Source organism: Silurus aristotelis, assembly GCF_946808225.1.
Source record: "Silurus aristotelis genome assembly, chromosome: 7".
Taxonomy (NCBI): domain Eukaryota; kingdom Metazoa; phylum Chordata; class Actinopteri; order Siluriformes; family Siluridae; genus Silurus; species Silurus aristotelis.
The window spans coordinates 20,389,694-20,408,913 of NC_139580.1; the positions used below are offsets into that span (position 1 = coordinate 20,389,694).

General features: G+C 37.9%; 1 protein-coding gene across 4 annotated transcripts in view; it reads left to right on the forward strand.

Moving 5' to 3' along the window:
• Positions 1–235: 235 nt before the first annotated feature.
• Positions 236–19,220, forward strand: part of tmem266 (transmembrane protein 266) — a 50,071-nt gene continuing 31,086 nt past the window's right edge. For all 4 annotated transcript variants that reach the window (XM_083545886.1, XM_083545884.1, XM_083545885.1 and 1 more), the window contains exons 1-2: positions 236–1,043; positions 3,346–3,505. In XM_083545886.1, the coding sequence (XP_083402012.1) occupies positions 3,492–3,505 (14 nt within the window). In that variant the 5' untranslated portion in view covers positions 236–1,043; positions 3,346–3,491. The remainder of the gene's footprint in view (positions 1,044–3,345; positions 3,506–19,220) is intronic.

Sequence of the window (19,220 nt, forward strand, 5' to 3'; positions counted from 1 at the left end):
TGATTTTCCCGCCAAATCACCATGGCAACTTTGGGCACGACGTTAAAGGCGGTCAGTTCTGTGTTAATATGGTGATTTTTTGACAGATTGAATTGGAATTAGCGTACGTGAGCGCGCGCGCGTGCGTACACACACACACACACACACACACACACACACACACACACACACAGATATGAGCAGTTCAATCAATTATGAGTACAGAAGCATTTCTTGGTGTGCTGTCAGCTGAATCACGACCTCTTTCTTTCATGTGATGGACTGACGTGTGTTTCATCCATGGAACACTGAAAGTAACTGCATGACGAACGACTTTACCAATTGGCACAGAGAAGTGTCTGTCATCTCGTCTTCTCCCACTGGAAACCTATAGGCGAGGGAGAGGAGAACGTCGGTAGAAACGCAGCTTTCACATTTCTTCTCACATTTCACTGGGCTGTGTGTCTTGAAGGACCAGAGCTTGTTTTGTTTTCAGGTCCGACATGCAGCGATGTGTGTGAGTGTGTGTGTGTGTGTGTGTGTGTGTGTGTGTGTGCGTGCGCGCGCACCAGGCTAGGTCTTCATCCAGCTGATTGTTATTTTTGGGAAGCTGGACACGGTTGGACACCCGGAGTCCCCAGAGTGATTGTCGGGGAAGCCCTCATCCCTCATTCTCACACAGGCACACAATGATCTCCTCCTCTTCCTCCCCCGCCTCCTCCTCTTCCTCCTACTCCTCCTCCGCTCTCACGGATGCTGCTGATGCTGATCCTCTCCGTTTACTCGCCAGCGGACTGCACACAGCATCTCGGTGAACGATGATCGCATTACGGATCGGGCTCGGTAGTCGTGCCCTTTTTTCTCTCGGAGCTGCAGAAGAAGCAGAAGCAGAGCGGATGCTTGGCAAGGATAAGAGTAGCAACCTACACGCAGAAAGCTCTGAGCTCCAAGCATCGGCTAGGCATACATCTCCATCCTCCTTCTCATCACCATCATCATCATCACCAATATTACTAGAGCAAGAGAGACACGACTGAACTTCCGATGATGTATTTAACAAAAAGGTTGGTTGTTTGGTTTTAAAATAGACTACTTATTTTAAGGTTTCTTCATCTAGTGAGTGTGCTAATTGCTCTTCCCTCTCTTCTATCTCCTCGTTATCCTTCTTCCTCCTTATCTTTTTTCACTGCATCCCCCTCTTATTGAACATATCATTGCTTGCATGAGCGACCGCTTGTCATCGTGGCATTCCATTAACGCCAGTGTTGACGGCTGAAAGCGTGACAGGAAACCATGGCCTTTTAGTAGCGACACATCCTGGGTTTTTTGACTCGTTAGTAGTAATGCATTTAATCACAAACCCAGTCATTCAATGTTTTAGGCCTTAAGGTTTGCTCTGAAATTCGGTGGCACAGGAATAACTTCAGAGATGGCTTGAGTTGCTGTGTAACCTAAAGACTGATCAAGAAAGGCAGCTGAGGGTACATAAAGACTATGTAATAAAATCTTTGCCGTATTTTATACTGCTCAGAGTCCTGTTTTTACATTTAATGTGTGGCAGTGTATGGATCAGTGATCAGCTGCTAAAGTTTTATTGTGAAATAGAGGCAGGAGAGGGAGCTGTGAAAGTCTAGTGCCCAGACCTGATAGTGCCACTATAAAAAAAAAAAATAGGTCATCTTCCTTTCTTTATACATATATTAAGTCTGCACCATTTATCGAGATGGTCTCTGATGTAAGGCAAATCATACATGATGCAAAACCTCAAACTTTATATGTAAAGTAGCTTTGTATACTCTAGACAGTAGACTTTAAAGCTTAGCTTTTTAATGGTTCTGTCTTGGTTTCATCTTTTGAAATGCTTATAGATTCTGATGCAATACAACCGAATAAAATACCAATATTTAGAGCTCTTAAAATTGAGATACCTGATACTGATTTGATATCCTCACCTTAAACAAAGCTGACACACTGCAGTCACAAGTATGGCCCACTTAAAAAAAATGTGTGTCCTGTGTTCATGTGCCTAATCTGGATCATGCCAAACAACATCGCATTTATTAATAACATTAAATACCTCAGTGGAGCAGTGGATATGTAAAATACAATTCAGTAAATTCAGTATTGTTACATTGTTTTATGTGATGATTGGCTTCAATACTGATGCACAGAACAGTCCTGGGAATAAACATAGACTTTTGCTGAAATAGTACAGGCCATGTGTAATGGCTCACTAGTCCATGATCAACAATGCAACATTTAGGTACCCTTAACGTATAAACCATAATTCATATCCTTTCAATCCTAATAATTTAATTGCTGTTTAATAATTGTAAAACTATATACAACTGTGTGATCTTCCATAACTGAAAGGTCCAGTCCTAATTTCTGCACTAAATTCCTCTTAGTCTTAAACTTTATTATTCAGCTTATGGTTTTAAGTTCAGATGTAGCTGCTTGGATTTTACGACTCACTAAACCTTTCATCACAGCTTTTAAATAATTGAAACGAGTGGTAACCGAGTTGCATGGATGCTTATAGATGCCAGTCCAGAATGAGGTTGACAACTTCATCACACCTAGAAGAAAGAGTGTCACACCACTGGCTCAGACTTTGGGGAGAAAAAAAGCTTGCTGTGCTGAAAATAGTGCTGTTTGTACAATAATATGCCACCGTTTCCCTCAATGCGGGTCTGTGATCAAACGTGACTAAAGCCCTTATGCACTTGGTGCTTACACATGCATTTTATATTGAGCATAGTAAAAGGAAAGAAATAAGGGGAATTCTCAATTGGCTTATTTTGCCAAAGCTCTAAGAATATGGCATGACCAAGTTAGGATTTATCCAGAAGAACTTTTACACAAAGTTTCATTACCTTTACTGAAATGAATCCAAAACAATGCGCATGACTAGAATCATATATTTGCTGCAGGCTGATAGTGGATAGGAGTTAATTTTGTAATTTCAGTCTCAGCAAGGTCAGATGAAATACAATGACTCAGTCTAATATCAAATCATTGCATTTGTAATTGTATGCTCTTTTGCAGAATAAAAAAAATTGCTGGGTGAATTCCAGCATAAAGCTTCTATAACTTTATTATATCTCTATCTCTATCTCTATTGTAAAGGAAAAGCTTTGTTTAATATACTGTATATCATCGTTCATCAATACCTTATTTTATTTGACCAATTAAATAATCTAAGATACAAATGTGTTTTAAATTGTGTCAGAATGTGTCCGAAATTTCCCCACTGTGGGACGAATAAAGGTATATCTCAACACCTGAGTGTGAAGCCTTAGTTGCACAATTAACCATCACATTTTGTTGTTTAAAATCTATCTTTATGTTTTTCTCTAATTCCAGGTGTGGTATGAGTGTGGTCATCCCCATCCGGAACAACTAGGACCTTCAGTTTTGGAATAGGTTTTAATAATTTATTTTTGGTTTGGTTGGTTGTTTTTGTTTGTTTTCGTTTTTTGAAGGAAGTCTGGTCCACTGCAGCCTTCACCATGAGCCACCCACAGTAAGTAGGCTACAGTATGCACCATCTACCTGATAGGGAAATATGTCGAGTAAGCAACCAAGAGCAAGTTAATATGAAGAATGCTATTGTCTGCATTGCGCACTCAAAGGATAGTAGTATATGCATGCATGTGTATATATGTGTGTGTGTGTGTGTGTGTGTGTGTGTGTGTGTGTGTGTGTGTGTGTGTGTGTGTGTGTGTGTGTGTGTGTGTGGTATATAGGGTGAGCATGAAACATTTATTGCATTTAAATGGCTTTGTGTGTCTGGATAGAAGGTGTTTGATTTTATAAATCAGTGTTTGTCTTTCTCTTGCTTTCGTGTAGCATGTTTGGGACTTGGTTACCTTGAGTTGATGGCACCATGTTTCACACTGTCAGAGATTTTGTAATGTGTAATTACAATATATTACCATAAAGATATGAAACCATTATTTATGTGAAATTGCTGTATGAATCAAGTCAGTATCACATATTCAATGCAATAATATGGTCACTCATCGAACACTTTATTAGGAACGCATTCCAATCATATGTCAGCAAAGCAATGCATCAAAAACAATGATACAGAAACAGGTCAAGAGCTTTAGCCATTGTTCAAATACTATATCAGAATGGGGGAAAATGTGGCTTCAGTTGCTTTGACCATGGCATGGTTGTTGAAACCAAACAAGGTGGTTTGAGTATTTCAGAAACTGCTGATCGCCTGTGATTTTTAAGCTCAGTCTTTAGAGCTTCCATAGAATAGTTGGGGGGTTAGGGACAGTAGCAGCAGTAGTACTACTTGTGTTAAAACACTCTTTTGGTGAAAAAAGGTCTGAGGGGAATGGCCAGAATAGGCATCTCAAATGTACATCATACATTAAGGAATATGGGCAACAATGACAAAAAACACATTGGCTTCCTCTACTGTCGGACAAAAGCAAGAATCTGCGGATGCCGTTAAAACTGCGGATGCACTGGACCATTAAAACTTGGCAGTCAATGATTGCCCGGAGAAAGGAAAAATATTGTTCTGCTGCCACATGATTAACTAATTGTATAATTATCTGAATGAGCAGGTGTGCATGTATTCCTAAACAATGGTCTGTAGATGTATGTAATTAAATAAAATGTTAACTATTAATTGACGTGAAAAAATATTTTAAAATCGAGTTTAGTTTGTGCCATTTTCTGCTATGCAATATTTAAATCTGCATCCACTTACACTGAGATAATAACAAGGTCAAGGCAGCATGTGAGCTTTTTAATGTGACACTTCACTCAAGAGTGACACTGTGCTGTCCTGATCCTAGCACTCATTTCCTCCATATTCAGTCTGCTTCCTGAGGAGTTTATATCATCATTTATGGCCCCACACTGATGTACCATCAGTTTCTCATCGTGTTGTGAGATTCATAAGGAACACCTGATCCCTTCATGCCCTTTCTGCGTCCTTCCAGGGCCTGGGTCTCTGAACTGATGTTTGCAAGTGAGTGAGCTGAATTAGCGTAATGGCTGGAGACTTCCAAAGACTTTACTCAAAGGCCGCAGAATTGATCCCTGATCAGTGCAAAAGGGGGGACCTCTGGCCCCTTTCCTTTTTAGCATCTCTGTCATATTATGTCATACGGTTATCAATAATTGTTGTGTACCTGGCAGATAGCATTTTGTAGACAGCAGTGGGTTTGATGATGAGAGAGTGTGAGAAGGTGTGTAATGGGACTGAATGCAGTTTTTTTAGAGTTCTGCAGAAATGTCACAGATACTTAACAACTAATGAATTGGTTCATTACAATCAAGAATCAATTGCATAAACTAAGCAGGGCATAACAAAGCTGCTTGACAAGAAGAAAACGCAGAAGAAAAACACTGTATATATGAATGGGGGAAACCCATTATAATGTCCTCCCTGTTGGACAGAACTGTGAATTGATGCAGTTTATGCTGCTGAACTTTGTTTCCTCAGTGGAGCTGCTGTGTAAAAACAGATGAGAAGTTCTCCTGCAGTATTATCTCAGGCCAGCTATTTTTATTCTTATGAAGAGTCTCTTGGGCTAGAGGAGAATAGTATACTCTTCCTCCATGTCTTTCTCCCTTTCTTATCTCACTATGTCTGTCTGTCTCTGTCATTTTTCTCTACCTATCTATTTTTATCTGTCATCCACCCCCCCTCGTTCTCTGACAGATGGAGTGCTACTCATATTCATTATGAACAAAAAACAGACTGACCCAAAGATTTGATTAGATGTATGGTTCATAGTTGGCTATTAGAAACTATCATATTTCCGAGTAGTGATTTTTGTACTGAAGACTTTGTGGCATTAGTATATTGTTGGCAACAGTTGATACAGTGGTTTCAGTGCTTTTATTTGTTGTGAGTTCTTGCAACTTGACTTATGTGCCCTTGATGTGCCACATGAAAAAAATTAATCACTGTCTGTTTACTTATGGCCTGCTCTTTATACTCACACTACTGAGAAATCTACATGCAGTGAAAGGTGTTTAGAATTTTTGTGGGTGTTTTTGACAAAAATGCCACTTGACACTTGACTTGAATAGGCAGTCAATAATAATACCTCAGGATATAAGCAAGAGCTGGTGGGCAGTAAATACAATAAAATTATATTCCAAAATGTGGAAAGTATGTGTATTTTCAATAACATAAAAAAAATAATAATAATAATCTGCATTATTACGATGTGTCTTGCAAGCCTGATTGTGTATGCTGACAGTTTTGTTAATGTGGTAAGTGTAATTTCCTGTCATGAAAAACATCAACTTGACATATGATGTGGGCTATGTTCGATATGTTTAAAAAAATGGATTTTAATTTGATTAAAATAAGTTGGTGCTGAATGTATCATCCAGAGCATTTAATTTAGGGTTTGATACAATGATGTTCAACAAATCCACAACATTGCTATAAGTATACAGTAGAAGGTTCTGCAAATAGTTTGCATGCGAAAGTGTTTCTTTCTTGACTGGGTTGCATAAGATGCCAACATGGTATTGTTTTCTTTGGCACACACCTCATACAACATATTGTCCCCACTTTACCTTTTCTTTGTAGAACTGTGTGTATGTGTATGTGTGTGTGTGTGTGTGTGTGTGTGTGTGTGTGTGTGTGTGTGTGTGTGTGTGTGTGTGTGTGTGTGTGTGTGTGTGTGTTTGTATGTGTGCATACATGCATGTGTGTGCATGTTGTAAAGTTACACATGCTTATACATGCTATTGCTTTCTGTTAAGGTTTTTTTATTTATTCAGGTCAACTAACGTTTAGCCTGGACTATTCTAACTAATGAGGTCTCTCCTGGTTGTTTTGGCATGGAAGTGAATTGTCGGCTTGTTGCCGTTGACTCTCTCAGTCTGTTCATCTGGGGAAGCCAAAGCTTTAACCGCCCACACAATAGCTATATTGCATTGCATTACATAATTCCTTTGATAAACAGACATGTGAATGTTTTCCCTAACCCTAGATTTTATTTTATATATATATATATATATATATTTAAGGGTTGTCAAAATTAACACATTAATAACACAAACGTACGTTAACGCATTTTGACAGCACACATTTTTCAGTGCACATTTCTGTTTGACCTTTTTTATTCAAAAATATAAATATATAGATATTAAAAAGGAAAAATTAAAACCTTTTCAATGCAACACATTAATTAGATATAAAAAATAAATAAATAAACTCCACCGAAAAAAACCAACAACTTTTTTACTAATCATTTGTATTACTGATGTGCCAGGTCTCAAATCCGCCATGATGCACACATCTGTCCATTAAAACCGTCCTTGTGGAAACATAGCAAAAGTTCTGTGTGGTGTCCTGATGATTTGTGGAATTTAAAACAAGCATCATTATATTTTGTCTTAATGTTGAGTATTGTTTCACTAATAATAAACATACATTTGCAAATCATTATATTTGTCCATGCCAATGTAAATAATAAATAAAAACGCAAAAAGTTATATTTAAGGTACATTTAGAACAGATAGAAATGTGCGATTTACTTGCGATTAATCACAACTTAACTATTTTAATCGATTGACAGCCCTAATATATACAGTGAGGAAAATAAGTATTTGAACACCCGGCTATTTTGCAAGTTCTCCCACTTGGAAATCATAGAGGGGTCTGAAATTGTCATCGTAGGTGCATGTCCACTGTGAGAGACATAATCTAAAAACAAAAATCCAGAAATAACAATATATGATTTTTAAACTATTTATTTGTATGATACAGCTGCAAATATATATTTGAACACCTGAGAAAGTCAATGTTAATATTTGGTACAGTAGCCTTTGTTTGCAATTACAGAGGTCAAACGTTTCCTGTAGTTTTTCACCAGGTTTGCACACACTGCAGGAGGGATTTTGGCCCACTCCTCCAAACAGATCTTCTCTAGATCAGTCAGGTTTCTGGCCTGTAGCTGAGAAACACGGAGTTTGAGCTCCCTCCAAAGATTCTCTATTAGGTTTAGGTCTGGAGACTGGCTAGGCCACGCCAGAACCTTGATATGCTTCTTACAGAGCCACTCCTTGGTTATCCTGGCTGTGTGCTTCGGGTCATTGTCATGTTGGAAGACCCAGCCTCGACCCATCTTAAATGCTCTAACTGAGGGAAGGAGGTTGTTCCCCAAAATCTCGCAATACATGGCCCCGGTCATCCTCTCCTTAATACAGTGCAGTCGCCCTGTCCCATGTGCAGAAAAACACCCCCAAAGCATGATGCTACCACCCCCCATGCTTCATAGTAGGGATGGTGTTCTTGGGATGGTACTCATCATTCTTCTTCCTCCAAACACGTTTAGTGGAATTATGACCCAAAAGTTCTATTTTGGTCTCATCTGACCACATGACTTTCTCCCATGACTCCTCTGGATCATCCAAATGGTCATTGGCAAACTTAAGACGTGCCTGGACATGTGCTGGTTTAAGCAGGGAAACCTTCCGTGCCATGCATGATTTCAAACCATGACATCTTAGTGTATTACCAACAGTAACCTTGGAAACGGTGGTCCCAGCTCTTTTCAGGTCATTGACCAGCTCCTCCCGTGTAGTTCTGGGCTGATTTCTCACCTTCCTTAGGATCATTGAAACCCCACGAGGTGAGATCTTGCATGGAGCCCCAGTCCGAGGGAGATTGACAGTCATGTTTAGCTTCTTCCATTTTCTAATGATTGCTCCAACAGTGGACCTTTTTTCACCAAGCTGCTTGGCAATTTCCCCGTAGCCCTTTCCAGCCTTGTGGAGGTGTACAATTTTGTCTCTAGTGTCTTTGGACAGCTCTTTGGTCTTGGCCATGTTAGTAGTTGGATTCTTACTGATTGTATGGGGTGGACAGGTGTCTTTATGCAGCTAATGACCTCAAACAGGTGCATCTAATTTAGGATAATAAATGTAGTGGAGGTGGACATTTTAAAGGCAGACTAACAGGTCTTTGAGGGTCAGAATTCTAGCTGAAAGACAGGTGTTCAAATACTTATTTGCAGCTGTATCATACAAATAAATAGTTTAAAAATCATATATTGTGACTTCTGGATTTTTTTTTTTTTTAGATTATGTCTCTCACAGTGGACATGCACCTACGATGACAATTTCAGACCCCTCCATGATTTCTAAGTGGGAGAACTTGCAAAATAGCAGGGTGTTCAAATACTTATTTTCCTCACTGTATATATATATATATATATATATATATATATATATATATATATATATATATATATATATATATATATATATATATATACATACAGTGGGTACGGAAAGTATTCAGACCCCCTTAAATTTTTCACTCTTTGTTATATTGCAGCCATTTGCTAAAATCATTTAAGTTCATTCTACATGTCGTACCCTGTATGTATGTGTATGTGATGAATAAAATTTGAATTGAATTGAATTGAATTGAATTGAATTCTTCTTCCTCATGAATGTACACACAGCTCCCCATATTGACAGAAAAACACAGAATTGTTGACATTGTTGCAGATTTATTAAAAAAGAAAAACTGAAATATCACATGGTCCTAAGTATTCAGACCCTTTGCTGTGACACTCATATATTTAACTCAGGTGCTTTCCATTTCTTCTGATCATCCTTGAGATGGTTCTACACCTTCATTTGAGTCCAGCTGTGTTTGATTATACTGATTGGACTTGTTTAGGAAAGCCACACACCTGTCTATATAAGACCTTCCAGATCACAATGCATGTCAGAGCAAATGAGAATCATGAGGTCAAAGGAACTGCCTGAAGAGCTCAGAGACAGAATTGTGGCAAGGCACAGATCTGGCCAAGGTTACAAAAAGATTTCTGCTGCACTTAAGGTTCCTAAGAGCACAGTGGCCTCCATAATCCTCAAATGGAAGACGTTTGGGACGACCAGAACCCTTCCTAGAGCTGGCCGTCCGGCCAAACTGAGCTATCGGGGGAGAAGAGCCTTGGTGAGAGAGGTAAAGAAGAACTCAAAGATCACTGTGGCTGAGCTCCAGAGATGCAGTCAGGAGATGGGAGAAAGTTGTAGAAAGTCAACCATCACTGCAGCCCTCCACCAGTCGGGGCTTTATGGCAGAGTGGCCCGACGGAAGCCTCTCCTCAGTGTAAGACACATGAAAGCCCGCATGGAGTTTGCTAAAAAACACTTGAAGGACTCCAAGATGGGGAGAAATAAGATTCTCTGGTCTGATGAGACCAAAATAGAACTTTTTGGCCTTAATTCTAAGCGGTATGTGTGGAGAAAACCAGGCACTGCTCATCACCTGTCCAATACAGTCCCAACAGTGAAGCATGGTGGTGGCAGCATCATGCTGTGGGGGTGTTTTTCAGCTGCAGGGACAGGACAACTGGTTGCAATCTAGGGAAAGATGAATGCGGCCAAGTACAGGGATATCCTGGACAAAAACCTTCTCCAGAGTGCTCTGGACCTCAGACTGGGCCGAAGGTTTACCTTCCAACAAGACAATGACCCTAAGCACACAGCTAAAATAACGAAGGAGTGGCTTCACAACAACTCCGTGACTGTTCTTGAATGGCCCAGCCAGAGCCCTGACTTAAACCCAATTGAGCATCTCTGGAGAGACCTAAAAATGGCTGTCCACCAACGTTTACCATCCAACCTAACAGAACTGGAGAGGATCTGCAAGGAGGAATGACAGAGGATCCCCAAATCCAGGTGTGAAAGACTTGTTGCATCTTTCCCAAAAAGACTCCTGGCTGTATTAGATCAAAAGGGGGCTTCTACTAAATACTGAGCAAAGGGTCTGAATACTTAGGACCATGTGATATTTTAGTTTTTCTTTTTTAATAAATCCGCAACAATGTCAACAATTCTGTGTTTTTCTGTCAGTATGGGGTGCTATGTGTACATTCATGAGGAAGAAGAATGAACCTAAATTATTTTAGCAAATGGCTGCAATATAACAAAGAGTGAAAAATTTAAGGGGGTCTGAATACTTTCTGTACCCACTGTATATACAGCAGGTAAAATAAGTATTGATATATATAAGTATTTTTCTCAGTAAATATATTTCTAAAGCTAATTTTTTACCAGATGTTGTTAACAACCCATGCAATCCACACATACAAAGAGATCAAACCATACATGTCCATAAAATAAATTGTGTAATAGTGTGAAATGGCACAGGGAAAAAGTATTGAACATGCTGTATTTAATACTTCGTACAAAAGCCTTTGTTGGTAATGACAGCTTCAAGATGCCTCCTGTATGGAGAAACTAGTTGCATGCATTGCTCAGGTGTGATTGTGGCCCATTCTTCCACACAAAGTATTCAAATCTAAAGGTTATGTGGCCTTTTCTATGAAGTCTGATTTTTAGTTCTTTCTATATATATTGTAATGGGATTCAAGTCAGGTTATTGGCTGGACCATTCTAGCGGCTTTATTTTCTTTCTCTAAAAGCAATTGAGAGTTACCTTGGCTGTGTGTTTGAGATCATTGTCTTGCTGCAATGACCACCCTCGTTTCATCTTCATCATCCTGGTAGATGGCAGCATATTTTTATCAAGAATGCTCTGTACATTTTTCCATTTATACTTTCTTCAATCATATGAAGTTTGCTAGTACTGCATGCTGAAAAACAACCACACACCATGATGTTCCCACCTCTAAACTTTACTGTTGGTATGGCATTTTTGGGGTGATATGCAGTGCCATTTGTCCTCCAAACATGGTGTGTATTATGGCATCCAAAGGGTACAATTTTGGTCTCATCTGACCAGACTATATTTTCCCAATATTTCACAGACTTGTCCAAGTGGTCCTTGGCTCTTCTGATATTCTTTTCACTCTTCTGTCACTATATTCTTATATATATATATATATATATATATATATATATATATATATATATATATATATATATATATATATATATATATATATATATATTCTTGTGTATATATATATATATATATATATATATTCTTGTGTATATATATATATATATATATATATATATATATATATATATGTATATATATATATATATATATATATATATATATATATATACACAGTATATTCCAAAAGAATATATCCTGTCCAAAAAAGTCCCAAATATACTGAATGACCAGGTTATTCCATCAATGGATTTTTTTCTTCCCTGATGGCATGGGCAAATTCCAAGATGACAATGCCAGGATTCTCAAATTGTAAAAAAGTGTGGTTCAGGGAGCATGATGCATCATTTTTACACATGGATTGGCCACCACAGCGCCACAGAGTCCAGAACTTATCCCCATTGAGAATCTTTGGAATGTGCTGGAGAAGACATTGCACAGCGGTCTGACTCCTCCATCATCAAAACAAGATTTTTCTGAAAAATTACTGAAACTCTAGATGGGAATAAATGTTGTGACTTTGCTGTACCCAAATCTAAAGGCGGTCCAATGAAATATTAGTGTGTGGTGTGACTTTTTTCTTTTTGTGTCGGGAAGTGTTATAATATATATATATATATATATATATATATATATATATATATATATATATATATATATATATATATATATATATATATATATATATATATATATATATATATACTGCCCACATTCAAATTGGCAGATTGAAGCAGAAATAAATATTGAAATGCATAACAGTGAAACCACGAAAATTACAGGGTAGCACTGCACAATCTTGTTGGTTTCTCTAAACACAACATAAAAATCTCTCACTTTATTTCTCACAAGATGACTCAAGTACAACCTATATCATTATCTAATCTGTATGAGAGATTGCTACTTTGGGTGAGTGGGTACAGATTTTCAAGGTGCCTGACACTCAGCATAGGTGTGAAGATCTGTTACTTATTTGTAACTAACTCATCCTGACGGCTGGTTGCTTGAGTGCTCTCCACAGCATCTGGCTGTCCCGGCACAACAGATGCGTGCAGGACACATGCAATGTTTATCTCTCCATGGTGTGTTCACGGTTTGCTTAATGCAAATGGTTGTGTGGCCATTTAGGTAGTTTGTGCATTTTGGGAATGAGCTCTAATTAACTGAAATGCCAGTGCTATAATCCTGGGTGCAATTCACATGAGTTTACTTGAGATTCTCCAGTTTCCTTCCACCTTCAAACATGCTGCTTGCTTGATTGACTATTTTTAGTGGCCGTTATGTATGAGTGTGTGCATACTGCTCTGTGATAGACAGGCATCCCATTTAGGGATTATTCCATTTTTTACAAAGTGCTCTCTTGGATTGGATTAAGCATGACCTTGACCAGGATAAAGTAGCCTCTTAAAATGAATGGATTAATTCCTTGAAACGATACCTTTTAGTGTTTCAGTGTGTATGTTCTTTGCTTTGATAGTTAGAGCACACCTGCCTGTTTATCTGGACACAATATATTTCTGTTTTATTAATGTTTTAATGAAAGGAATGCTTTTTCTTGTATAATACATATGATATCCTGCTAGATATTAAAGGTTTTGTTGATGATACCTGAGTTCTGATTACTGAGTAAAACATCGGCGTGGTGCTGTGGGCAGCTGGCTAGGAGCGTGTGGCCGGAAGCAGCCAGAATGCCAATGACTTGGACGCCCTCTCCAACTCACACAGTGTGCTGAAACAGCAATTATTTCACTTATGAAATGACAGATGGTCCTAACTTAGTTTTACTCAATAATTTTACATATTTAGGTGATTTTTCCAAAGCCAGGTTTTATACCAATATACTATAATGCATAGTAGGACATGTCTAAATATTCAACAAACATTTGACATTACTTTCTTTCTAAAGCCATATATTCAGTAACATAGCACTCTTTTTTGTTCTGTTCTTCTCAAGAAATGTTGTATTGTCCTGTATAGATGCGCTAAATAAACAAAAAAATCATGTGTAACTGTTGATAGGGTAAGGTTTTCTATGAGGAACTCTAATGCAATTGCAAATATAGCATAAGAGATAATAGGCACTTGTTATATGGACATTACACTACATTACACAATAAAAAATGTATAATAAATATGGTGCATTGTAATTTTATTGCATACAAAATGCAATCATTAATAAATTGCTGTGGAATAACTGGAATGAATCACCTTGGAACATGCTGTAGGGAAATACATCAACTTTGGTTTAATAACTGTAAATCAACTACATGTTGGACCACATCACTGTTTGTTTTTTCTTGTAAAACAAACAACAATTTTTTATTCCTTATGTAGTACATATAGCCCATCATTACATAATATGTGTGACCGGCTTTTAACATTTTACACTTTTGAATTCTTCTGTAGTTTATCTTTGAGTTAAGGTTTTTGAGTGTTTTGTGGTAGTTTTCACAAGCCGACTGTAACAGTCATATATAAACTGTGCAAAAGTGATTGTTCTATGGGGACAATCATTCTCCCAGAACCTTGGAATGAATTACATGCTGTTTGCTTTCTGTTCATATATTTATTAATAATCTCTATATGCTGTTGAAACCTTAAAGCTTATTATATCCAAAGCTGATATTCAAAGCATGTTGCAACTGATACTAGCCTTAGTAACTGTCATGATTTTTTTTTCTGGACATGAACATTTTGAACATTGGCAATGCATTAAAAATCCCATAGTAATTAATGAGGTACATTTGTTCACTATATTGTATAAAATAAAATCTTTTATGTGGTCCGGAAAGGGAATTGGTAATCTTTACCTGATTTTACCCATCGCCATTTTGTGCAGTATTTTACTGTACAGTATTTAATGCAACCTTATTATTTTTGCAGCATTTATAAAAGGTGGAAAGTGAGTGTTTGCTGTGTGTGCACTTTAAAGTTAAAACCTGTGAAAAATTGCATCCTTGGTGAGCAGGGTTGGAATTTAGCTCCCGCTGGGGTTCTTTATTTTTTTCTTTCTATCGACTGTCTTCTGCTGATTAATGGCAGTGGGCTGTAAACTCACTAGGGTCAGATAGTTGTTTGTTTAAGTCGGGGCAGATATGAGAATGAGCATTATTAAGGAAGATGTGCAGCTTGGAAACTGGTTTTATTTATATTATTTGTCAGGCCAAAATCTATAATGTGCTTATATATCTTATAGATCTTGCTACAGCACATTGATCGGGGTCTACTTACCTTTTCAGAAGTGCTTTTTTTTTCTAATAGAAAACCGTAATCGTAAAGCTCTGGATAAGGGCATCTGCCAAATACTGTAAATGTAAATAATTTACAATTTATCTATACAACTGAGCAATTGAGGGTTAAGAACCTTTCAAAAGAGCCCAGCAGTGGCAGTCTGGTGCTACTGGGATTTAAACTGAAGACTTTTTGATCAGCCATCCTTCATCATAACCACTGCACTACCACTTTGCTTATCAGAATGACTTATTTATTCATATTTAGCTCTAAATATGTAGCCTATATAATATATTTAATGAGAGTTAATACATCTCTTTTGCCCGTCTTGTAGAGTTAAGACTCGCATCTAACTGTCTTCCCACCAGTGCCATAAAAATGGCATCAAGCCAGTATCCTGACCTCAAAAGGACTCGACAGTCTTAACCATTTGCATATGATAATTTGGAAATGTGATTTTGTAACTCTGAGCAGTCTGTGTGTGTCGGGTATGATTAAAGCTCTGCCAGTGATCAGTAGGGAGGAGTGCAAAGTGTGCATATACCATCAGGGTGGAGGGCAGCAGGCATGCTGAGGCTGCTGTTTCCCAGACGTGGAGGTCAGTTGAGCAGAGGATATGAGTGCTTCAGCCAGAACATTGCTCTTTAGAGAGGAATATCCTGCTGCCTGAATCACTACACAGTCCTACATTATCCTGCAGTACTGCTTTCATTCTTGTCTTTTTAGTAGCAGAGCATTGTCCTTCTCCTTTTGCCATACATGGTCATTGCTTTCTCTTATATCTAATCCTGTACAAGTTGTATCGAGTTTTTATCCAATCATAAAACTGTTGCATCTTTTTTTTTTGCATGTTTAAAGATATTTATGGAATGGTGAAAAAGAGTTGCCTTCACTTCTTTTCTTATAAATCACATAGGGCAGTGCAAATGAGAGCACAACCTTTAAAAATAGTGTGTTAAAGAGAAATTAGTCATAATGCATATACAGTTAGAGACTTTTGACTATGACTGCATTAACATTTCAATGTGGGTCAAATGCAAAACACAACCATACACTGCATCTCTCTCTCTCTCTCTCTCTCTCTCTCTCTCTCTCTCTCTCTCTCTCGCTCTCTCTCTCTCTCTCTCTCTCTCGCTCTCTCTCTCTCTCTCTCTCTCTCTCTCGCTCTCGCTCTCGCTCTCTCTTTTTTTTAACTTTAAATGCAGAAGACATTTCACCTCTTCCTTCCATATCTGTAGCTTACAGCATGACTTCTCTTTGTTCCTCCTTACTTTTAATCAGTCCTCTCTCCTTTATTTTCACACAGTCATTATTGATGTCTTGTTTTTGACTGGGACATGGGCCAGGCCCCAGCTCCTGCTCCTGCTCCTGCTCCAGCCTGCTTCCTCTGTCCTTGATTGATCCTTTTTAAGTATTGCAAATATATATTCATTATGAGCACAGTACAGACATGTATGATTATGATTGTAATTACAATGGGGGTTTCTCTGAAAGTGAAGGAATATAAGATGTCATAGTGCTCACCTTAGGAAAGCAAAAGGAATGCAATAATTTACAAATCTCATAAACTTATATTTTATTCACAATATAATATAAATAAAATATAAAATGTTGAAAGTGAGACATTTTGAAATGTTTTAAATATTGGCTCATTTTGGATTTCATGAGATCTACACATTCCAAAAAAGTTGGGACAGGTAGCAATAAAAGGCCGGAAAAGTTAAATGTACATATAAGAAACAGCTGGAGGACCAATTTGGAACTTATTAGGTCAATTGGCAACATGATTGGGTATAAAAAAAACCTCTCAGAGTGGCAGTGTCTCTTAGAAGTCAAGATGGGCAGAGGATCACCAATTCCCCCAATGCTGTGGTAAAAAATTGTGGAGCAATATCAGAAAGGAGTTTCTCAGAGAAAAATTGCAGAGATTGAAGTTATCATCATCTACAGTGCATAATATCATCCAAAGATTCAGAGAATCTGGAACAATCTCTGTGCGTATGGGTCAAGGCCGGAAAACCATACTGAATGCCCGTGATCTTCGGGCCCTTAGACGGCACTGCATCACATACAGGAATGCTACTGTAATGGAAATCACAACACGGGCTTAGGAATACTTCCAGAAAACATTGTTGGTGAACACAATCCACCGTGCCATTCGCCGTTGCCGGCTTAAACTCTAAAGGTAAAAAAAAAGCCATATCTAAAAATAATCCAGAAGCGCAGGTGTTTTCTCTGGGCCAAGGCTCTTTTAAAATGGACTGTGGCAAAGTGGAAAACTGTTTTGTGGTCAGACGAATCAAAATTTGAAGTTCTTTTGGTAAAACTGGGATGCCATGTCATCCGGACTAAAGAGGACAAGGACAACCTAAGTTATTATCAGCGCTTAGTTCAGAAGCCTGCATCTCTGATGGTATGGGGTTGCATGAGTGCGTGTGGACTTACACATCTGGAAAGACACCATCAATGCTGAAAGGTATATCCAAGTTCTAGAACAACATATGTTCCCATCCAGACATCGTCTCTTCCAGGGAAGACCTTGCATTTTCCAACATGACAATGCCAGACCACATACTGCATCAATTACGACATCATGGCTGTGTAGAAAAAGGATCCGGGTACTGAAATGGCCAGCCTGCAGTCCAGATCTTTCACCCATAGAAAACATTTGGCGCATTATAAAAAGGAAGATGCGACAAAGAAGACCTAAGACAGTTGAGGAGCTAGAAGCCTGTATTTGACAAGAATGGGACAACGTTCCTATTCCTAAACTTGAGCAACTTGTCTCCTCAGTCCCCAGACGTTTGCAGACTGTTATAAAAAGAAGAGGGGATGCCACAATGTGGTAAACATGGCCTTATCCCAACTTTTTTGAGATGTGTTGATGCCATGAAATTAAAAATCAACTTATTTTTCCCTTAAAATGATACATTTTCTCAGTTTAAACATTTGATATGTCATCTATGTTGTATTCTGATAAAAATATTAAAATTTGAAACTTCCACATCATTGCATTCTGTTTTTATTTACAATTTGTACAGTGTCCCAATTTTTTTGGAGTTAGGTTTCTATATATGACCTTTCAATCCAGAGTCCAATGCCTTAATCACTGAGCTATTTTATAGTCTAGTGTATTTGATATCTCATGAAGTGTATGATGTTTGTGGACTAATTGGATTAATGGAATGTTATGCTAATAATGGATTTTCGAGACTGCAAATATACATTTAGTCAATTATCAAGCCACATGCATCATTATAAAAATGTGCACCAGATTAATATAAGCCTTTTCAAAAAAATGTTTACCTTTAAAATGTTCCTATTTTTACTTCAATCCTGGTGAAAACGTGTGCAATTTTAACAAGGGATTGGACTTTTTGCTGTGTCACAATTGAGTTATTTAGACATTCCCATATTTCATTGAATCATCAAACATTTTTTCTCTTTTTTCCTATAGCTTTAATTCTGTTCTTGGTCTGCTTTCTGCCTCATGTTACACTGTAATGCACAAAAATGTGTTTCATTAAATGGGGTTGTACTACTCAAGCTGTGTGATTCAGCTTGTTTTCTTATCCCAGGTTTCAGGTAAAAATTTCAGTTGAAATAAGGCACACTCCTCATCCTTGACTTTTACTGAATGTGTATTCCCACTATAAGATGTGATTTATTATTCATGTTATTTGTGTAGAAATGTGCATTTTCCATTTACTGGCCCCAGGAATGTTATTTATCTGTGCATTCATGGTTTTCCTCATTAGTTTCATGAAGTGTTGCTGTCATATGCAGTGGTATGTTACTGCATTGCTAGTCAGTGATGATATACTGATGCAATTCTACTTTCACTCATGCAGTGTCTGTGTCCTGTCTGAAATGTTCCACTCTGTTGGTGGTCAGAGTCAAATTAATGCTGTTTTTTCTTTTCTTTCCCTGAACTTTATCTTTTCACATCATAGTAACACATCAACTTTATTGCTTTTAACTGCCTTTATTATTAGTCATTATTAGTGTATGATTTGGTGTATTGTAGGATGTTTGATGACTAATGTGGATATGACTGCTCAAGTCAGTAGGTCTCTGGTTTCATCTTTGGAGGACAAGTGTACTTCAGCACTCTTTTGCAGCACTCTGGTGT